At 38.6% G+C, this 23,814-nt stretch overlaps 1 protein-coding gene across 19 annotated transcripts in view; it reads left to right on the top strand.

Moving 5' to 3' along the window:
* tjp1b (tight junction protein 1b) overlaps positions 1–23,814 on the top strand; it is a 75,876-nt gene that overhangs the window by 44,362 nt on the left and 7,700 nt on the right. For 6 of the 19 annotated variants that reach the window (XM_052543600.1, XM_052543605.1, XM_052543604.1 and 3 more), the window contains 20 exons: positions 1,156–1,280; positions 2,267–2,369; positions 2,982–3,306; positions 4,926–5,032; positions 5,200–5,368; positions 7,502–7,646; positions 8,335–8,370; positions 12,224–12,351; positions 12,556–12,661; positions 12,741–12,891; positions 14,919–15,027; positions 15,717–15,936; positions 16,030–16,214; positions 17,083–17,178; positions 17,253–17,335; positions 17,433–17,643; positions 17,893–17,993; positions 19,030–19,383; positions 20,473–20,709; positions 22,768–23,685. In XM_052543600.1, the coding sequence (XP_052399560.1) occupies positions 1,156–1,280; positions 2,267–2,369; positions 2,982–3,306; positions 4,926–5,032; positions 5,200–5,368; positions 7,502–7,646; positions 8,335–8,370; positions 12,224–12,351; positions 12,556–12,661; positions 12,741–12,891; positions 14,919–15,027; positions 15,717–15,936; positions 16,030–16,214; positions 17,083–17,178; positions 17,253–17,335; positions 17,433–17,643; positions 17,893–17,993; positions 19,030–19,383; positions 20,473–20,709; positions 22,768–23,685 (3,909 nt within the window). The remainder of the gene's footprint in view (positions 1–1,155; positions 1,281–2,266; positions 2,370–2,981; positions 3,307–4,925; positions 5,033–5,199; positions 5,369–7,501; positions 7,647–8,334; positions 8,371–12,223; positions 12,352–12,555; positions 12,662–12,740; positions 12,892–14,918; positions 15,028–15,716; positions 15,937–16,029; positions 16,215–17,082; positions 17,179–17,252; positions 17,336–17,432; positions 17,644–17,892; positions 17,994–19,029; positions 19,384–20,472; positions 20,710–22,767; positions 23,686–23,814) is intronic. The other 13 variants (XM_052543611.1, XM_052543615.1, XM_052543616.1 and 10 more) reach the window with 7 other exon arrangements.

The raw sequence follows: 23,814 nt of genomic DNA, 5'->3' as shown, positions 1-23,814 counted from the left end.
TTTGATGTTATTTAAGATTGCATGTGTTTTATTGCGTTCCATTTAATGGAATATTTTGCTTGTTTTAAAGACCTCATGAAATCAGAACTCAAAGTAACAAGTCATGGTTGCAACTTTGATGTAAACTATAACCTTTGCCTAAAATAATCGATTCTGTGCAAGCTTATTTCAATAGGAAATACCTCAAAACAGGAACTATTTTACAGTGTATTTATGCATAAGTAATAAAAATCAGGAACAAGAGAAAAATACACTTGTGAAAAATCTAAAGAGTTATAAATCAATTTAGATTTTAGATCTGGATATTGTCTGGATATTTTGAAATTTTCATGGGACAACAAAGCAAATGTTTTGAGTTTTACATTATTGGGTTACGCCCTAATGAAAGTTACTATATATATATATATATATATATATATATATATATATATATATATATATATATTAGGGGTGTAACGGTACGCCAAAATCACGGTTTGGTACGTACCTCGGTTTTAAAGTCACGGTTCGGTTCATTTTCGGTACAGTAAGGGAAAGAAATGCAAACATTAAACTGCAGGTTGTTTATTACTATAAGCTTTTTTTTAACAATTTGTTTACACCTTCTTTTTACGCACGTCTCACGCAGCAGTCTGCAAGCTCTGACCTGTTAACATGGGAGCCGAATTAAAAACAGACACGCCACGAAGCTGAGAAGCTACAAAATATTGCGTACAAAATATTGCATTCTGTCATTCGGTACACACGTGCACCGTACCGAAAGCACTGTACCGAAACGGTCCGCTACGAATACATGTACCATTACAGCCCTAATATATATATATATATTTTTTTACTTTATATGTAACCCTTTTCTGTTAAAATTGGTGTTCTGTTGCAGAATTTAATTGGCTTTTGCAGGTTTATTGTATTGTTTTTTTCTCTGTATATCTGTGATGGGATCTTTCTATCTCTTCGCCCTTCTCTGCCCTCTCTGTATCTCTTTGTCCATCACATCCCCTCATTTATCTTCCTTCTTTTCTCCTCCCACATCTCCCAACTTTATCTTGTTATTCTCTCTGTCCCATTCCCTCCCTCTCCAGCTCTTCCAGTGTGATTTGAATGTTTTGCCGCTGTCCTCGTGTGTTTGTGAACATGTCGTTGTGTCTCTCGCAGGCTCCGGGGTTTGGCTTCGGGATCGCTATCTCAGGCGGGAGGGATAACCCTCACTTTCAGAGCGGGGAGACGTCCATCGTCATATCTGATGTGTTGAAGGGAGGCCCAGCCGAGGGCCTGCTGCAGTAAGACTCCTCTCTAACCCGCTTTACCATGACTGTGCCAATTTAGTTCCAGTTTCATTCCTGAATTTGATGCATTTTGAGAAAAAATGTTTTAAATAACGTGACTGTTTCGATTAAAACACAGTTTTTATTAATTACCCTTAAAAATACAATAGGCTATTTCCAGCAAGAATATTAATTTATTATTAATATTCTTGTTCATTTTTAAGTTATTTGTAATTGTTAAAAACACTGTTAGTTAATGAACTATTAGTGAGTACTAGTGAAAATGCTTTGAAATGGCAAGTCTCTAATTTAATAGTAATAGTTCATTATTAATTTAATTTATAACTTTTAATTCAAATTATGCATACGGTTATTTAACTTATTTGTATAAAAACATTTATGTTAAATTAGAAAATTAAAAGAATTTTCACTAGTGCTCTCACAATATTAATTTATTTGTCGAAAACAGTTGTATTAAATTTAAAAAAGTGCAAATGAAAATTTTCACTACTGCTTTCAAAATATTTCTGTAAATTGTATTTTAAATTAAGAAAAGTGCAAATAAAAAGCATTTTAAAAGAATATTATTTTATTTCCATCAAAAACATTTGTATTCAATTTAAAAACTCCAATTAAAAGCATTTTATTTAAATTGTATTGAAACATTGCTTTTCATTTTTCTCCTAAATTAAAAAAAAAAAAAAAAAAAAAAAATTCACTTGTGGTCTAAAACTTTTAACCCCATTGTATATTTATTTTATTTTCAAATAAAAATATTACATTTATAGACCATGGTGAAAGTCTTTATTTCCCAGAATGCTCTTATTACGCAAAAAAAAGAGGAGTCTTTTGTATTTTTATTTAGTTATATCATTTATTTTTATCAAGAACCCTGTTGTATGAGTGCACAGTGCTGCTGATCAGGCTCTGCTCCATCTTGTGTTGAGATCAGTTGGAGTGGCTCATCTGCTAACTGCTTTCTGCTCTGTTTGCCCCGGCAGGGAGAACGACAGAGTGGTGAAGGTTAACGCCGTCTCCATGGATAACGTGGATCATGCATATGCAGTGCAACAACTCCGGAAAAGTGGGAAGAATGCAAAAATAGTATGATTTCCCCTTTTTTTTTTATTCTTTTACTGTTTCCTCTTGCATTAAGACACATCCTCATCATCCTTAGAGGGAAAAATCTCTGATGTCTGATGAAGGAATTGTGGAATAAAGTCATTTTTGTGTTGTTCGCTTACTAAAAGTATTGTCGCTCCATAACGTTACGGTTGAACCACTGATGGCAGATGGACTATTCTGATGACATCTTTCATACTTTTGTGGACTTTGACAGTGTTAGTTACTTGGCAGTCTATGGGACAGCAACAAGCCTCCAGGTTTTCATCCAAAATATCTTAAATTGTGAAGATGAACAAAACTTTTACGGGTTTGGAACGACATGGGGTTAAAGATTAATGACAACATATTCATTTTGGGCTGGAGTGGCCCTTTAAATTAGTAAAGTGCATATTAATAGTAATTTCAATAGTGATCTCAAAATTGAGTGATTTAAACATTTGTGTTAAATTAGGAAAGTGTAAATTAAATAACCAACTTTTATTTTTATTGCACTAAAATCCATAAGAGAATGAGAGACACATTAGAGATGAAAAATATGCCCAAAAATTGAGATTGTTGCAAATAATCATGTCTGCTCCTCCCTCTTTCCAGACCATCAGGAGAAAGAAGAAGGTGCAGGTCCCCATGGGGCGCCCGGGTGAACGCGAGACCGTGTCAGAGCATGAAGAGGACGACGACAGCTACGAAGACGAGATCTACGAGGCACAGAGCGGGCCCAGTGCCTACAGCGGGGGCGGAGCCACGGGCCGGAGGAGTGGCAGGGGTGACCGGCTGGGCGGGAGGAGGGACCGAGACCGAGAGCGCAGTGGCTCCAGAGAGAGGAGTCTGTCCCCACACTCGGACCACCACTCCGTTTCCTCCAACCTCCCCCCATGCCCAGCCAAAGTCACCCTCGTCAAGTCCCGCAAAAATCAAGGTGAAGATGGCCGCTTCAAGCTTAACTCCATTTGAGGCAGTGTTGCCAAGTCCGGCTTCTTTTACATTGTTGCCGTGGTATTTTTTATTTTTTTTATGTCCGCAGATAAAAGCGACCCCAATAACGTGATATTTAGCCCCTGAAATGCCGGAAATGCTCGTCACTATTTATAACAGACCGCCACAAATAGATTTTCCAAAAGGGTTATATTTTGTTGAATAAAATGCATCTTTGAAAAGAAACCGATTGTCTTCAGAAAAGCGTCCATCTCATTTTAATTTCTTCTTTCCTTTAATGCATAATAAAGTAGCGCTTGTGAGCAGTGCTTATTTGATTACAGCCGTTACCGGGAAAACCATTATATCTCTGCTCCAGCAGCACCTCCTGCTGGCAGAGAATTAATTTGTAGTCTGTAGGAAACTCTGTCAGTAAACGTTCTGAGCCATGTATTGTTATTCTTAATTGGGCTACTACTACTATTGCTATCTTGTACCCCGCAATTGTCATTTGCTCAAACTTACTTTTATGAGATGAATGAAAAATAAAATAAAATCAGCCAAAAATATCAACCAAAAAAAAAAATATCATCAAATATTGGCCATTGGCTGCCCTGATTTCTAAATATTGGCATCGGCCAATGAAAAATCCATATCGGTGAACGTCTTATGACTTTAGTGCAACTTTATCATTATAATTATCATCCTTGGTGTGAACAAGCTTAACATGACAAGTTTCCAGCTGGTCTGCCCACAATGAAAATAAAAAATGCTGCACAAAACAACATAATAATATATCAATAAATAAAAGTCTGTGACTGAGAAATCTGTAAATGCTTTTATTTTGCACTTCAATACAAAATATATAAATAAGTCTGATATATAATTTATATCATTTAAGGAAAAAGTTCATTTAAAAATTACAATAAAATAAATGAAAATAGTGAAAATGCTTTTCATTTGCAATTTTAAATTGATGCAGTTTCTAGATCATTTAAAACTGAATATACTGAACAATAAATACATGAGATAATATTTTATATCATCAACTGACTACTTTTTTTAGTAAGTAGAGCATGATCCATAAAATTAGTACATTTAAAATATTTTAATTAAATTGTTTTGAATGTACTGTGGTTTTAAAAGTCTGAGACCACTAGTAAAAATGCTTCTAATTTAATAATAATGTTTTTAATTCAAATGAGAGAAATTAATCAAGTCTGAGACCAAATATAAAGTTGAATAAAAAGTTGTCGAATGAATGATTACAATAAAATATATAATTGCAAAAAGGTGCAAATTAAAAGCATTTTCACTAGTGCTCTGACTCTTTAGCTATTCTCACAGAATTAAAAATGTTTTTTTAAACTTTATAGTTATAGTCATTGATCTTAGTCTGAACAGGCCTTAACACAACGTGAACAGTTTCCTGCTGTTGAGTCTAAAATGACAGTGAAGACGTTGCACGACACAACACAATCATGTCCAGTAAGAACACAGTTGACGTGTGATGTTTAAGCCCAGTGACATTTTGCTGTATGCAGGTTTCCATCAGAAAAAATGCATCTTTATAACTAACTTATACTAACATGGTGTATGTGTTTCTGCGGTTTACTCTGTAAGCAGAATACGGGCTTCGCCTGGCCAGCCACATCTTCGTTAAGGACATTTCCCCCGAGAGCCTGGCAGCCCGAGACGGAAACATACAGGAGGGAGACGTAGTGCTCAAGGTAAGAGAAATGAGCACCTGTTAGGGGAGGGGAAACAGATGGAAGGAGAGAAGAGAGTGTGTGAAGTGATGAGCGTGTGTGAACCGACGTATTTAGTGATGTGATGAATTATGAACGAATGGAGATGTATGGTGCTGTTGACATCTTTTCGTTTAATCTTCATCTAGATTAATGGCACGGTGACTGAGAATCTGTCTCTGATCGATGCTAAGAAACTGATCGAGAGGTCAAAGGGCAAGCTGAAGATGGTGGTGCAGAGAGACGAGAGGGCGACCCTGCTCAATATCCCAGACGTGGATGACAGCATACCTTCAGCTAATGCCTCTGACAGAGATGGTGAGAGAGTTATACCTTCTAGTACAGCTGGGCAATAAAATGATAACCCTAATTATCGTGGCATAATTTTCCTCTATAAAATGATGATAAGAGTTTGATATAATGCTTATGCGGCAAGAGTGGAACGAAACTGAGCTACTCATTTGGACTATTATTTGATTATTTGAATACTAAAAAAATAATAATTCTTACCATAGAATTATTTGTATTTTATTTTATTTGTTGTGTTGTTACTGTTAACTAAAACTGAAACTTATAAAAATCATTAAAATGATAATTGTTGGCTTGGCAACTAACTGAAATAAAATGATAAAAGTACTAAAATTATTAAAACTAAACTAAACTATTAATAAACCACATTAACTATTTATATATATATATATATATATATATATATATATATATATATATTAGTGGTGGGCCGTTATCGGCGTTATCGTGCTGCGTTAGCTCGAGACTCTTATCGGGCGAAAAAAAAAATATCACCGTTAATCTATTCTCAAAGTTGGGTTGGGAGCTGGGTCTATACTAAGCGAGCTATGATAACTTTCACATTGATATTTTATATAACCGACTGGCTGAGGCCAGACTAAAAAGATGCTCAGGACAGTTGACGAGCCACTGCTGCACATTGTCACGAAAGCTTATCTTTTTCAGATGTTTTTAAGCCGTACCGCTTGTCGATTTAAACATTAAAGCATCCAAACACAAGACGCGGAAAAGCTGAACAGAGTAGCGTGTGCCGTTAGGTGCGCACGAGAGAGAGAGCCGCATATCACGGACAGGGACACTGAACCGAGCTCTCTTCTGCGAAGTTATCCTCAAAGTCCCTCCTGCTCCTGAACGAACAAATACAAATCGCAGTTTGAACAAACAAAAAGATGTGAAAGAGCCCAATTCAGTACTCGCGGTGTTCTGGTGTTCAGGGCTCGCGCAGAGAAAGGCGTCTCAAAACACTTGAACATCGAATTTGATTATTTTTGCTCTTGTGCTGACAAATACATACAAAATATTTCAAAATATCCACCTTGGAAATTATGCGCGAAATAGTCAGATATTTCTTAAGTGAAAGTAAACAGTTGAGGAAAAATGGGATGTGTATTATATTGGATGCGTTCATCGTCTCTTAAAGTGACCGCGCCTAATTTAGCTACTGGCTGCTGTAATGTTAATCCAAGAAAATGAAAATCACTCACTGCTCTTGACTGAATTACTTTGTAGTTTTAACAGTCAAACCAAAAATTATTCAGACACCAGATATATTTTTTTATATATATAGCAAAACTGTAATAATGTGAGAAATGTTGAAGGTGTCTGAATAAATGTAGGTTTGATTGTATATTTCATTTTTACACTGAAGACTATCCAGTGCTTTTTTACATTTAATTATTTAGTTTCTGTACCTTGACACCTACAAACTTGAAAAAACTTTAAACATTGTGTAAATAGCACAAATAAATAAAAATAAACGAACATACAAATTAGACAATTTCAAACAGGGCCCACTGGTACAACCTTCACCGGGTCCCCGCTTGTGCAATGTGGAATTAGTTACGTTTTTTCAAGCAGTTTGTGATGCATTTTTGGAAACAGGATATGTACATTTCTAATGCACCATCTAGCTTGATAAACCCCTTCTCAAAGACTTACTGTTTGTCAATTTTATTTGGGTAATACACATATTCTGAATGCCGTCGGCAGAATTCGAATGAGCCATTTTAATCTAGATTAATCAAGATTAATTTCAAGATCACAGTGAGATTAATCTAGATTAAAAAAATTAATCTATGCCCACCTCTAATATATATATATATATATATATATATATATATATATATATCACTAATAATGACCAAAGCACACAGCAGTATTACTAAAACGTATTCGATAAAAAAAATTAAAAGAAATGTGTCTTGTTTTAAGGATGTTTAGACTATATTTTTGTTGTTACTGGGAAACAAGACAAAATACTTATTGCATTTAGTGATTTTTTTATTATTTAATTTAATTCATTAATTTAATTTTATTTTGAGTGTATTCTTATATTATTCAATTTGGATCGTTTAGGGAATACAATATTCCAAAAGCAATAACTCTAACATAACACCTGTGATCATTTGTTCTGTTTGTTAGATATTTCAGACATCCACTCTGTGGCGTCCGATCATTCCGACCGATCCCACGAGCGGAAGAGGAGCAGCCGTTCTCGTTCTCCGGACCGCCGCTCCGAGACCTCGGACCACTTTAGACACTCTCCACCACAGATCAGCAACGGCAGGTCAGATACCCTTGCTGTTTTTCTCCATTTCTTTGGTTGCTCCCACACAAGATATTTAAGTAAACATGAAATCAGGGGTCTGGTTCACTTGACGTAAATGTACCACTTGTCATGAGCCAGCTGATCCCCAAATAGTTGGCTTTTCAATTTTTTTCACCTAAATTTTTAGGTGCTCCTGTCTTTATAATATTCAGCAGATTGAGGTGTATTTCAGCTTCAGGAGCTGGAGTTGCAGGCCTGCTCACTGCTGATATGAGAGAAGCATATGAGAGAAGCCTCTGTCAGACGGTACCACAGCCCTTGACTAAACGCTCCTGTAAATCGGAAGTGTCCTAGATAGATAAACCAGGGTGTGACAGCGGTAGAGGAAGAGAGGAATTTCTTCTCCCTGCATATGTGTCAACCTCCTAAATGAAACCTAAATTTAAAGCTGAAGTGTGTCATTTTTTTCGGCTGTGAAATACTTGGAACTTGACTTATGAAGAGACTAAACTCTCTAGAACTATGAAAACAGGCTCCGTTTGCCTCCAGTTAGGGTTACTTATTATTATCGCACAATTGCATATGAGGTATGTTTTAAGTGAAGACGTTACACACTTCCCACAAGCCAGATTTGACCACACACATGTTTGCAGATCTTCAGATGTGTGTGTTCATGAAGTTTCTTCTGACTCTTGTTTTGAATCAGGGACGCAGGGCCGACGTCTCAGAGAACCCGGCCAGTGTAAGTGTTTGGGTCCGGTTAACGCGGGAACCTGAACTAAGCTAACCAATCTAACTCTTTTGTGAGCTTTGCACTAAAGCATGTGACGTAGGTGCTTCTCAAAGTGGTGTAACCTAATGAGTGTGTTGTGTGCTGTAGTGGTGTTTTACCTGAACTACTTGATGTGTTCATTTCATCATCCCAACATCTATCACCTCTGGCTGAAGCCCAGCAAACCAACTTGGGCACAGGGAATTTGTTGGTTTGGATGCCCAATCCCAACATGCATCTGTGACATCAAACATCCATCCATTCATACTCACTTCTCATGCAAATTCAAAGGATTGGTCTCAGCTGTGTGTTACCTCTTTTCTATAGAGCGAAAACAAATATGGGGTGCCTGTCAAAAAACACAAATACACACATACTCCAAAGGACCCGTGCTGTCAGTGTGGCAGTGCAGGCGAAATCATGCTGCTTTTAACATCTTTTGTAGTAGTTAATCTCTACCTCAGAGAGTTCTCCGTATTACTGGCACATCTGCTCAACCAACCATTTTTGAAAGTCGTCCAATGGGATTGTAGCACCAACCTGCACTGTGTGCGAAAAGTCACCAAAAATGGGAATCTTTTTTGAAGACAGAGGCTGCGTCCTGAATGCTTAGGAAGCTGCCTTTTTTGCCCCTCAATCCAACTAGATTGTTGTTGGTTTGCAAACTTTTTGTTGCCCTGGTTTAGAAATCAATGCGTTTAATGGAAAGGAACTATTTGAGGAGCCATTTTCAAGTCCAAGATCCAACTTTTCTTTGGTGAAATGTGAAATACATGTAGTTAAACATCCAACTTAAACATTTCAGACAAACCATTCAATGGACAGTGTTATAAATGTTTTTTGTGCAAAGAGTTTTTTAGAACTCACAGCAAGTTTTAACAAACATTTTGTTAATGTTACTGGAAGATGTTTGTTCACAACTTTGAGAGAGCCCTGTTAGACGGGATGTTTGAGAACATGCAGCAGAATTTCATGTCACACTGAGAACGTAATAGAAGATACATGCATATAAATCAAAATCAATTGATATTTTTGTCTGCTACCAAAAAAAAGTTGGGTCTGTTGGCGTTCTTATGGTGCCATCAGCCAGTCAAAGGAGTCATTAGTCACATGGCATTTCTGAGCAACTGCCATTGGGAAATATTGTAGACCTCCTTTGTTTGAACCTTTTAAGAGTGAAGGAGCGAGATCCAGCATTTTAGTGGAAAACAGTGTGGAAAAAGCAGGATTGTCAGTCAAAGAGGAAAGACTGTGTTTTTTTAAGATGCCCTACCAAGTTCCTTCCTCTCCTTTCTCTTTCATTTGAAAACTAATGAATCACACCAGTGTTTTGAAACTGGTGTGTTGCAAAATAAGTAGGATAAACTCCTGAAAAGGAGGTCAAAAGGTTGAATGATTATCATGTCTGTACATCCAGTCAAACCAAATTAGGTACAGTAGGTGCTAGTCTCAGCCTCAGACGTCATGCCCACGGACCGTTGGCTAAACGTCTGAGGCATACGGCACACAGAAGTGGAAACGCTTAAGGAGTGTCGAAGTTGTCATCAGATTGGTTGAATTATATTGGATTTCCAGGAGACTTTTCACTTTCATAAACGTTCTGCCTGGAAACAAAGATGCAGTGCTGTCAAACCCCTTCACGAAACAAGAAAGCCGTCGTGTTTACAGCTGTGACAACAAGCGCTTCTCAGGATCAACTAAATGCTGGAGTCTAAAATCGTATGTAAAATATTTAATGTTTGCAGCACAGAATCCTTAAAATATGTCCAAGAGTTTTAAACACCGGTCTGTGATTGTGGCTACATTTCCAAGCCCCAAACGTGACGCTGAACGAAACGAACGGTGATTGGTTGTTTGACATGTCAGTCATACGGCTTGACCAATGAAAGCTGCCATGGATTCCAGACCTTTAACCGTCAGTCTGAAGATCTGGCTACGCAAGACTAGGCAGATGCCAACATGAACATATACTCTCATTCTCAAAACCAGTCATTTGTACACATTTCAGTGTATAAAATAGGACATTTTTATAGTTTTGTATTATTAAAAAATCGATACTGTTAGGATGGCACTAAATCCCAGTGGAAAAATTTGGGTCCTAATTCAAAACCAGTTGGAGAACTACTGAATTACACAACTTCCTGCAGACCAAAATACTCCCCACATTCCTATACCATAATGTAATAGTTCTTTGAAATAAGCATAATCATAACCTCAAGAGACGTCCTTCTCAACAATGACTATTTTTTCTTTCATAGTCGGTTTTATGAAAAATGGGGTCCATAAAGGCCCTCGAGCGGATAGTGATGGCTTTAATACTTTGAGGTGTAGTGCGTTATGCCACACACACATCCTCAATGTCATCAGCCAAGGTTTTTTTTTGAGCCACACCGTAATTGCTGGGAAATATATTCATTATTGTCATGAATAAAACAGGACCACATGTTTCGGCCTGGTCCCGCAGAGATGGAGAGTTTCCGCAGTCCGTGGATGTCGCAAGCTGTTGTCTACCGTGACAATAAAAGTCACAGGCCGGACCTGTCATCTTTGGCCATGTGCTGATTTTTGGAGACCTGGAGTCCTTTTCTCTTTCCTGTTTCTCTCGGTCTCCTCCATTACTCCAGATCAGATGGCCTGCGCTAAATAAAGTCCAACGAAGGAGCTGCAAAGCACAGCTGTGACCTTCAAGACTACCTAGCTGCCGTAGCCACACAACATCTCTCCCCATCTACCTCGCTCTCATCTGCCTTTTGTCTTTCAGTGTAAACAGTGTTTTATGGGTTGTGTGCTTAGGCTTGATAGTGTGGAAACAGCAGTGTTTTTGGTTGTCCTGCTGAGAGCAGAGCATGCATTAATCATCAAAAACTTTAACCGAACAGCACAAAAGCTCATCTCATTCCACACTGTAACACATATTTTCAGTGTTTTGTATACAGGTGTATTATTAATTTTAATTAATTTTAATTAATTAATTTTAACTTACGGCCTGAAACATACTCTTCCAAGTACATAAAGTAACGATGGGAATTTTTCTTTCTCTAATGTATATGCATTCTCAGCGTCGCCACAAGGGGCACTATAATGAATATTTGTGTAAATGTGGGTTTACTGTCATGGTGGAGCAACAGATCTTGCCGAGCAATGTAGTTAAATTTGACTCTGGCATAATAGCACATATATACGATGGTATCGCCCCCTAGTGTACTTGGGTTTGTTACCGTCAAAACAGCGCAAGGTTACGAATTAACTAACCAAACCACATTCTTTGTTATTCAAGCGTTCACAGCTGCGTTTGGGTACTTGTGTTGAGAATGTTTCTGGCCTTTGGAGGAAATGTCCTTCACTTTCCAAAAAAACCTTATTCACTGGTTTGTTTCAGCTATCACTCCAGTAGTGTGTTTATATACGTTTTTGTAAGAAAAAAGTTTTTACTGAAATACGACTATTTACAATATTTTTAAGTTCTGATTAATTTAAGTTGATTTCAAAAGACGCATTCATCAAATATCATTCAAAATGTATTTATTCAAAAGAATGTCAAGTTGAAGAGGAGTCATTCTGAGAATTGCTTCTTCCAAGTTTTTGGTTGCTTATGGTGAGGTATCACTTCTCTTAAAGTTTTACTTCCAAACAATCTTCTTCATAGACAATCAACTGATTTCAAATGCTTCGTGAATCAGTTTGACCAAATCATTAAAAAGAAGCCACTTCTAAGAATAATTAATTCACAGATTTATTACAATAAATTATAAAACGGCCCTTTTTCAGTGTGTGGAATTCTAACAGCTTTGCTCGGTGTTGTCTTTTTTTTCTTCACCCACAGTCACCGAAGCCGTGATGAAGACAGGATCTCAAAGGCTGGGCCGCTTCCCCTACCTGCTAAGATGGTGGAGGAGATGCCGAGAGAGCAGACGGCAGCCAGAGAAGAGAAACAGCTCCCCCCTCTACCAGGTCAGGGGTCACTACACATGAATACACTCTGATTAATGTACATTATTCTCAGCCTGGGTTTGTGCACAGGCTGTGATGAGCAGCAGGAGTTTGTCAGTTGTGACAGTGTCTTCACTCCAGCTCTGTCCCGCTGGGTGTCTTTGTGACCTTCCACAGCGTGACACACTCCTGTGGTGACATTTTGGTGTGTGTGTATCTTCTCAGAGCCCAAGCCTGTGTATGCTCAACCTGGCCAGCCTGATGTGGACCTGCCAGTCAGTCCGGCAGACGCCCCAGTGCCCGGCATCACGCACGATGACAGCATCTTACGGTGCGTGTTACTAACTTCAGTGTTTTAGAGATGTTGAGAATGAAGTGTCCTTAATGTATGCTTGTGTGTCCACCCTCAGGCCGAGCATGAAGCTGGTGAAGTTTAAGAAGGGCGAGAGCGTGGGGTTGAGACTCGCTGGCGGGAATGACGTTGGGATATTTGTGGCTGGAGTTTTGGAGGACAGTCCTGCTGCTAAAGAGGGCCTGGAGGAGGGAGACCAGATTCTCAGGGTGAGAGATCTGTGTTTTTAATTACTGCAACTTCTGCCTAAAAGCTGTTTGTATAGGAAGCTACCTATAAAGGGCACTTGACAGCGGTTAATTCATCGGGTTGCTGTACTTTTGGTTGTGTGCGATCCACCAATCAGAGAAGTCAGTGTTACTGTGGAAGCGAGAACTCTGGCAAAAGAACTCAACAGTGACTGGCCACTCCCATGAAGCACTGCAAATTCACTCTTAAACAGCTGACAGTGGGGAAAATATTTATTTGATAACCTGTATTTACAAATAAATTAAGGGTCTATAATTTTTATGGAAGGCTTTTTTTTTTACTTATAGAGACAGAATACCAATCAAAAAATCCAGAAAAAAAAAATATTTCTAAGAACACTTTATATAAATGTTAGAAATGGATTGACCTCGGAAAAAAATTAAATACTTTTTCACTTCATATGTTGCATTGATTGCATTGATACTGCTCTTTAGTAAGTCTTTTTTTTATATATACTTAAAATAAATTAAAAGGAAAAAATAGAATTCTGGAAATTCTTATTTTTATAATAACCAGTTTTTATGATAATGTACATTTTTGTAATATGCACAAAATATTTCCATTAGAAACTAAAAATATATTAAAATATACAATAATTAGTATTATTATTATTATTAGTAGTAGTAGTAGTAGTAGTAGTAGTATTGTTGAGATACTTTTATACAGTAGTTTATCAATATTTTGAATTAGGTTTTATTATATTTTCATTTCAATCAAAGTTTTATTAAATTTGTCATATGTTTTGACATATAAAGTTTACACATTTTTATTTTCAGTTATTTTAGTTAAGTTAAACTAAATGAAAATGAGAAATGTTGCCCTAGCAACTACCTGGAATTATTTCAGTTAATGTTTATTTCAATTAAAAAATTAGTTTTTAATGGTTTCCATTTTAGATAACTATAATAACTCTGGGCTGATCTGTCGATTTTCTCTAGGAATATAGATATAAAATATAAATTACATTTATTTATAATGTACACTCCCTTTGACTCCACCATCCATTGCCATCTTGGATTTTGAGTTCACCGCAGTGCATTCTGGGATTATCATATCTGTATATAATACGTAATGCTGCCTTACATTTTTGCCAGTGAGGTAAAGGAGCAGCATTTACTACACAGAGCCGGTGTTCACTGACAAGCTGAGCAATACACGCGCAAAATATGATTGTGTTTTTGCGCAGCTTTTCAGTTAACAATGTGTAGTCTGTGTAGTTAATGCTGCTCCATGTGAAAGCGCGCAGGTGATGGAGATTAACCTCTGATTACAGAACAGGCTTTATTGACAGAGATGCGCATTAAATATCGCATGCGATTTATCGTGCAGCCCTAATCCATTATTTGGAACAGGTTTCTGGTCAGGCAGCCTAGAGATGCCTCAAAATGTTGCCTGATGTTTAGTGTCAATTATTCTAATGCTGTGTGTGTGAATGGGTATTTCTATCTTATGCGGATACCTGCTTGGTTTATATTGAAGTCATCTATTACAGTTTCTTAGCTGTTGAGCCTAAAGGTGTTTGTGGTGGCGTTTAGCTCTTGTGATGAATAACTCGCATGGGACTCTTAAAAGTCTGTGGATGAAGAGCGATTCTGTGTCCCGGCTTTTATAACCTTGTGTTTATGGGCTCTTTAATAGCAGTCCTAGTTTTATGGTGGGTCCCACTCCCCAAATGTCCCTCTTGTGCTATATAGATCTGTTAAACCTCAGTGTGTGTGTGAAGATGTTTGCCGTTTCTCAGGATGGTTTCCCTGGTGACATTGTTTTCCGTCTCCTCACTGCCAAACTCAGCCGCTTTCTCTTTCTCTCTGGGTTTTTCCAACATGCCTGTTCTTTATTCAGAACGTTTGTCACCTTCTCTTTCTCACAAACCTCTCCACCCTCCACACAATCACAGTTTTCAGAAACAAAACCTTCCTCTCATTCATTAGACCCCTTTAGAGAAGAGTTTTTGTTCTAAATGGCTTTTTCTTCAAACCCTTCTCAGGTAAACAATGTGGATTTTGCAAACATCATTCGTGAGGAGGCAGTACTGTTTCTGCTGGACCTGCCCAAAGGAGAGGAGGTCACCATCCTGGCCCAGAAAAAGAAAGATGGTATGTCAGCTCATAAAAGTTCCTGTTTGTAAACCATTGAGCCTAAAGTATACTTTGGTAATCTGCTCCCTGCCCAGGCCATGCACTGTCTGCATGACGCAAAAATCAAGTGTCCCACACAGACTCTCCATAAGTAAACTCAGGCCTTTATGCATTCCTAGTGTAATACATGATACATATCTGGAATCTGTGACTTGATTTAGGACAGGGTTTGATTTGTCAAACAAGCAAACGTTTGTTTTGTTGCAAATGCACAGTGATTGCTAAATTTTAAATGAAAATTCGACCGATTAATCGGCACCGATAGTTGATTGCTGGAACAATCGGTTATCGACAAAAATCCATGCCGATAGTTTTCCGCATTATGGAAGAAATGTTGTGTGATTATTCCTTAAAAAATAAAGTTGTTTTATGCGTTCAAATAATTAGACATGATAAAAAAATATTGTTATTGAAGCGACTAACCCGTGCTACCAGCGGGAGCCACAATACACACAGTAGATCTACATTTACCATTAACTCCAAATGCTGTCTTACTATCTCTTACTGTTTACAATCCGAGTGATGCACATGAGCATGAGTGCAATTCTAAGCTATATATTTTGGGGATTTTGGACACTTGTCAAACTGTTTCAAGCTTTTTATCAGGACTGCAAAATAAAAATAACATAAATCTCTTTGCTTCCCAGTATACAGACGCATTGTAGAGTCTGACGTAGGTGACTCGTTCTACATCAGGACCCATTTTGAGTACGAGAAGGAGTCACCCTACGGCCTGAGCTTCAATAAGGGGGAGGTCTTTAGAGTGGTCGACACCCTTTACAACGGCAAACTGGGCTCTTGGCTCGCCATCCGCATTGGCAAGAACCACCAGGAAGTGGAGCGGGGCATCATCCCCAACAAGAATAGGTGCTGAAGCCCTTTGTACTAGTTTGCATTGACTCATCCGTTTCAAGTGTTGAGTCATTTAAGTTTGAGCTGTTGTTTTATGTTTGTCTACAGGGCTGAGCAGCTATCGAGTGTCCAATACACTCTCCCAAAGACTCCAGGAGGGGATCGGGCTGACTTCTGGAGGTTCAGAGGCCTCCGTAGCTCCAAACGCAACCTGAGGAAGAGCAGAGAGGACCTCTCTGCTCAGCCCGTCCAAACAAAGTTCCCCGCTTATGAAAGAGTGGTGCTTCGAGAAGGTATGGCGGCTGTTTATTAGGGCTGGGAATCACCAGAGGCCTCACGATACGATATTATCACGATACTTGTGTGAGGATACAATATTACTGGAATATTAATTGTATTATATATTAATTAATTGTAAATATATTGCGATATTCTGCGATACATTCCGATATAACAGCGCATTACTTGTACAAAAAAGTTGTGCAGACCCTTCAGCAATTGGGGCATTTGAAAGTAAATTACTATTAAATGTAAATTAAATTAAACATGTAGTCTTACATCTAGGGATGCAACGAAATGAAAATTCTGGACTGAAACACGAGCAGACCGCACATTCATAGAGCGGAATATTGAGCAGAGCGTCAAACCACCCAGTTATGAGGAGAGTGAAACATGCAAGCTGAACACTGCCGGCCGGGCGCGCCATATACATTATTATTATTATTATTATTATTATTATTATTATATTTAGCCTATATTTTCTGTTAGCATTTTCAGCCAACTGTTTTCGGATGTCAAAAATTTCTCATCTGACCTCATCAGAAATAAATTCAACAAAACAATGTAGTGTATTGTATAGAAATATATGTTATTATTTTACCAAATAGTATACTAAAAGATCGATACTTGGCATCTGTGTATCGATACAGTATTGCCGTGGAAAATATTGTGATACTATACTGTATCGATTTTTTCCCCCACCCCTGCTGTTTATAGACTAGCTTTCAGTTGCTATGGTTATTTGAGAATCTATTTTTGAAGCTTTGCTAATCAGTTTCAGTTTGTCTGTGAATGTTTGCAGGAAATAATCTGATAGCCTTGCATTGAAGGAAAATGTTATGTAGAAATATAGTTAACCTGTTGTTTCTTCTTCTTAAAAAGCTGGTTTCTTGAGGCCAGTGGTCATTTTCGGGCCTATTGCGGATGTCGCAAGAGAGAAACTGTCCAGAGAGAAGTCTGATGTCTTTGATCTTGCAAGTAAGTCCTGCGTTTTTTTTTTTTTCTTCTTTTGTATTAAGAAGCTATAAAACGTCTTATTCTCCTTTTATCAGAGAGTGAACCAAGAGATGCAGGCACAGACCAGCGCAGCTCTGGAATCATACGTCTCCATACCATTAAACAGATCATTGACCGAGTGAGTATGAACTTTCCATCTGCTCAGCTCGTGAGCATAGTCTCACGGACCCTGCAAAGACTCAGCTGGTGTCTCATGATTCTGTTTGTGCTGCTAGGAAAAGCATGCAGTGCTGGACATCACCCCCAACGCAGTGGATCGTCTGAATTATGCTCAGTGGTACCCCATTGTGGTGTTCCTGAATCCCGACAGCAAGCAGGGTGTGAAGAACATGAGGACTAGGCTCTGTCCTGAGTCCAGGAAGAGCGCCCGGAAGCTGTATGAGCGTGCTCTCAAACTGAGAAAAAACAACCATCACCTCTTCACCAGTGAGTATACCCAAAAACAGAATAATATTATTAGTCTCATGTTGTTACACAACTGTTAGACTTTCTTTAGTCAATTGAACATGAAAATATAAAATTTTAAGCATGTTCAGGATAATCTAGTCCATGTAATGAAGGAGAACTGGGAACTTTTGCAAGCTTCAAAAGCACCATAAGAGTTATTGTTTTAAATGCAAGCATCACTTGTAGTGTATTTGTAGTATAGTAAATTACGACTTCCTGGCCTTTTAGCCACCATCAACTTGAACAACATGAACGATGGCTGGTACGGTGCTTTAAAAGAGACCATCCAGCAGCAGCAGAACCAGTTGGTCTGGGTCTCAGAGGGCAAGGTAAGCTTCTCTAAAGTTTTGTGTCTCACTTTCTAGATGTTGCTTCTTTGTCTAGAGCCTCCCATCCCCACTCAAACACCTGTTGGCCACACCAACAGTAAAGATTTTGAGATGCTTCATAATCAAACACCCCTTATTCAACTCATCAGCTCCTTAGTAAAGACTCCAAGACCTGAAATGAATGGGTCAAATAAGGGAGACATCCAAATTATGTACTGTTGCTGTGCCTCCAGGAATAGGTTTGGGAAGCACTGCCTTAAATGAGGGTTGTAATTGTATTGAAAATTGTAATTGTAATTACCAGTCAATTTGTATATCGGTAAGGCCGATTAATTAACTCATAGCTTATAATTATTATTTTTATCATCAGCATTTACATGGGACTTTTATTTTGATATCACTAAAACTTCCAATTGCTGAATAAATAATGATTATATACATGTTTTTGTAATTAGTAGTTGACTTGTATATCAACAAGGCTGTAGGAATTTTAGAATTATCGGTTTGGGTTATCGGTATTTATGTTTGGCCGGGTTGTTGGATGCATTAGTAAACTGTATAACTGAATAAATAATACTTATAATTACCTAATAATAATTACATCATTATAATTGGAAAAACTTGATAAATCTGAAAACTATCAGCTGATATATATCTGATACAATTAAAGTAATTGTGTAATATCGGCCGATAACTGATATCGTACGAATTTATTGTGTATCCCCACAAACAATTTATGCTTAAAACAATATTTCCTGTCTGTTTACTCATTTATTTGCTTAGTATCTATGTAAAATATTGGTTTTATTAACTATATATATATATATATATATATATATATATATATATATATATATATATATATATATATAACTTTTTAAGAGCCAAAAAAGCAGAGCAGATCTATTTCTAAGTTCCAGTCCAAGGCGTTTGATATGCATTAGTTTCCGCTCTCACCCATCCATCATTTCATTTCCACTGCTGTGGGTCATCAAACTCATCTTAACCATCCCTCCCTCCCCCTCTCCGCCTGCAGGCAGATGGCGCTCCTGACGATGACCTTGACATCCACGACGACCGCCTCTCCTACCTCTCCGCACCGGGCAGTGAGTACAGCATGTACAGCACCGACAGCCGCCACACTTCTGACTACGAGGACACCGATACAGAGGGCGGGGCCTACACTGACCAGGAGCTGGATGAAAACATGAACGATGAGGTGGGCCTGCCCAGCGAGCCTGCCATCACACGCTCGTCCGAACCAGTCCGAGAGGACCTGCCGGTCATCCAGGACGCAGCTGGGTACCCAAGATACCAGCATACTGTGCTGCAATTGGAGCCAGTTAACAGCATTGACCCAGCCGGGTTTAAGATGGCAGCGCCTCAGCAGGTACAGCATATGAGTAGTAGTATGTGTGTTGGTTACTTTGTTCATTTCAGTAGGACTTCTGTAAGTTTTAGAATAACGTGGGTCATTTCTGCTATGCAATGCTTTTTAAACTCTCTAAATAAAAAAAAGAAATAAAAACAAATAGAACCTGACAGGACGGAACAGCCATTGCTTAATGAGGAGCATCAGCTTACACTAGAGCAGCAACTTCGTAATTTTTATTTATTTTATTATTATTATTTTTGAAAATTTCTTTAGTTTGCATATGTTAGCTTGATAAATTGGTATTCATTATTTTATTTGATATTTTAGTTTACACAAGAATATTAGCTTGATAAATATGAATGTATTGATTGATTTTTCATTTAACTGCTTTATATAAGGTTACTTTGTAGCTTGTTTATATTTTAATCTTGGCTTTAAGAGTCTTTTAAAATATATGCATTTTTCTTTTTATCAAACAAGATGGATTGATTCAAGTCAGACCAATTAATAGCACAAAACACAAATATATCTAATCTATTGTTCTGGATAGATCTGGCTGATATCACTTTTTAGAGGATAATGTCATTTAAGGAACTTGCTTTTGTTAGGTAAAGGGATAAAGTTAGGCTTTAGGGCTTTGTTTGTCATTAAGAAATTCAGAAGACTGATAGGATGAAAAGAATACTTAATTAAAGATTGAGAATACTCAGTTAAACCAATTTTCCCACAAAACATTTTAATATATTACCTAATAAAATAAATACATGATCAGAATTTGAAAATGTACTGCATAGTAGAAATCGCCATCTAACAGAACAAAAACCCATTTTCCTTTATTTGGGACGTTATCTGAAATGTAAACCTTTATTTTCTGCCCCAGTAGACTGGACCACTAACTAGTTTTCTGCTTCCTCTATAGCTAAAGACAGTTGATGTGAGCTAGTTTATATGATCAGATTCCATTCTTTTCCAGACAAACTCTCATTGATCTTTCAGTAGCTACCAGTTAAGCTGGTTATGGATGCTTTGGTTGTCTTAGCTGCTAGTTGTAGCTGGTGCTGTTGGCGGCGTGTGTCTGTAACCTCTTTGCCCCGTACTCCACAGCAAGCTGAGGCCGCTCTGGCCTCGCCGCCCCCTCCCTCTGCAGAGGCAGCAGCACCCCCTGCTGTCCAACCTACCGCGCCACTAGCGGGTACGGACCCAGAGGAGTCGTCTGTCACCCCTAAGGCCGACTCCCTTAACAGCCCCGTCCCTGTTCCCGACCCCCAGCCCGAACCTGAGCTAACTCAGCCCCCAACACATGACCCCCACCATTTCCTTCCTCCTGGCCCAGATCCAAAGGTACCAGCACCGCCGGAAGCTGGACCCGCTCCCGGCCCGTTTCAGCCCAGCTCTTTCTTTCTCAACCTTGCCTGTGTCTATCACTCATTTCTTAGACTCCTCCCACTCCACTGTCTGCATGAATGCTCCGCCCACCCCACGCGTGTGCTGCGTGTGTTCCTTTGTGTAACTGGTACACATGCACCACAGGAGGACGAGGGCCCATTACATAAGTAGAAGTGCCTTGTACTTCCTCTTGCATGGCTCCTAATGTATGACATTTCTTTCTGCTTGTTCTGTCTTTAGTAGGGCTGGGCGATATATTGAATAGTCATGAAATGAATGCGACGGCTATTTAAAAAATAGTGCAACTTGCGAATGTGTGACGATTTGAATGAACTCTTTATTCGGCCAATGTTCTTGGCCTTTTTTCCCTTGCAATTCTGAGTCTTTATCTCACAATTCTGACTTTTTTCTTTGTAATTCTGCTTTTATATCTTGTTATTGTGAGTTTGTATTTCTTTCGCAATACAAGTAGTTTGTGTTTCTCACATCAGGATGTGACGTTTAATGTACGAGTCAAAAACGCTAGGCACGTTAACTTTCTCTTAAACTGGCAAATGATCTCAGCGTCAGCGCTGATCTCCAGGAGTCAAATCATAGATTTCAATCCGTGATTCAACAATTTTCATATATTTTTATAATAGTTTTTTTTATATAAAGTACAAATTTTACACATTATGCGGTTTATTTTATTGTATATTGGTATTGTTTGGATCAACATTCAAATTTTCACTGGAATGTTTTTCCACATATTGTTTACTTTTATGTATTATTTTATTAGTATAATTTCATATAAACAGTTTTATTTATTGAAAAGCTATATATATTTTTTTTTATATTTTATATATATTTTTAAAGCTATATCGCCTGGCCCTACTCTGTAGTGATAGATGTAACGGTAGCGTTTGGCTTTGACCTGAATCACATCAGTACAGACGGCCGCTAGATGCACTGTAGACGTGTCTTTAATTGCAAATGGACCTTTCCCTGATTTGCAAGAATGGACTTTTGTAGTTGCATGTTCATTTAACCTGCTGACAGTACTTACAGCGCTGTAAAAGGGAAACAACTGAACTAATCCTGCATAATGTCTTCATAACCATTTTTTTAAATAGATGAAGACGTTATGTAAGATCTTTTGGGATTGTTAAGTTGTCTTATAGGAGGCATTGAACCTTTTACAGTTCTGCTGTCTTCAGGCTATACTTTGAAGCTTGAGAAGGAGCCTTTCAAACAGTGAACGAAGAAACACAAAGATTACTAATCAAAAAAAGTGGAGTTCCTGTACATTTTGAAAGACTTCTTTTCAAATTGTAGTAATGTAGAGCTGAGTGACAAATTGGTAAGATGCTTGTTTTATTGCTTACTGAATTAATGAGTTATTAATATTCTGTTTTGTTTTTTTGTTCAAGAGCAAGTTAAGCTTGAGTGCTTGCAAGGCACCACTGTCTGTATATTCACTGAAAGTTCATTTAATACTATTAATAATAAATAATTGAGAACCGATAATAATTTAGCAGCAAATCAGCATATTAGAATCATTTCTGAAGAATCATGTGACACTGAAGAGTGGAGAAATGATGCAGAAAATTCAGCTTTGCATCACAGGGAATACATTAAATTTTTTGAAATATATTCAAATAAAGAGCTATTATTTGAACATTTTACATTCAAATAATGTTTCACGCTGTTACTATTTTTTACTATATTTATCTCACAAAAACTTGGGATAAAACCACATTATTTCAAACCTGTCATGTGATTTTTACTGTATGTTAAACCTCACTTACTTGTTTTACTGTCTTGCAAGCACTTGTTTTTCCTGAGGGAAATACTAATTTACTACTTAAATATTTCTTTGTAGTTAATTTGAAATGCCTGTTTTATTATTATTCATTTTTTAAACCTTTGAAAATGTGCCATGTCAACTTAAGGTTGTTTTAGCAAATTCTTCATATCCAGTTTGAACGTTTTCAATCATTCCAGCTCTGACGGCTGATGTTTTGTCCCTCACAGATGTATAAAAAGGATCTGTACAGCATGGATGAGCCGGCGCGAGTGAACCACAGTGTGAAGCCTCCCCCTACCCAGCAGCCTTTAGCCCCCCCCACCTCGCTGTCCTACAGCCAGCAGCCTGTCTACCAGGACCAGCAGCCATACCGCCAGTACGAGCACCCACCTTATGGCTATGATGGTGGCGGCTACGCACAACCAAAGCCTCATGATTACGACCCACACCTGCACTACGACAATCGTGTGTCTCACTACAACGAGCAGAAGCCTCCTTACGACCAGCAGCAGACTTCACCCCATCCACCGCCCGTGTCCGGCTACCCTCAGGCCCACCAGCCTCTTCCTCCCGCCCAACTGGGGTATGACCGCCGCTCTCCATACGAGGACGGCCCAACCAGGGATTTCAGCCCCCCTCAGTCCCAGTACGATGGCGTGTCACCAATGAGCTACGATAACCGGCCGCGGCACGCTAAACCCACACCAGCACGCTATGAAGAACCTCCTCCACCCCCTTCAGTCTCCTACGACACACGTCCTCCCTTTGAGTCCAATCCACATGGTTTTCCAGGCAATGTGCATCGCTCCCCTGATCCTCCCAAGAAGTATTACGGTGATGCTGCAATGAGACCCTTGTACAACCCTGGAGCACCGAACCGAATGTATAAACCAGCGCCACACGAGCCTGTGATGAACTCTGAACCTCCCGCTCCCCCTCCCAAACCCGAGGCCGTCTTGTCTTCAGGAGATCCGCCTCACCCTGCAGCTCCCAAACCATTGCCGCCTCCACCCAGGGATGATGACAATGATGAAGACCCTGCCTTGAAGCCCCAGTCTGTGCTCAACAGGGTCAAAATGTTTGAGAACAAGCGATCTGTGTCCGTAGACCGAGCCAAGGACACGTCGGAGGTAGCGGGAATCAGGGTATATTTCTGTTCACTTGATACTGAAACTTTTCCATTGAGGGCTTTGTTTTTAATGGTTTAAGTTTATTTGCATCCACATAACTTAATAATTAGTGTCGACTTCTGCACAGACAAGAAGCACTTCAGA

This window comes from Carassius gibelio, chromosome A25 (genome assembly GCF_023724105.1).
Source record: "Carassius gibelio isolate Cgi1373 ecotype wild population from Czech Republic chromosome A25, carGib1.2-hapl.c, whole genome shotgun sequence".
Lineage (NCBI taxonomy): Eukaryota > Metazoa > Chordata > Actinopteri > Cypriniformes > Cyprinidae > Carassius > Carassius gibelio.
Note: the sequence above shows the minus strand (reverse complement) of the source record. Positions and strands in the feature narration are given on the sequence as shown.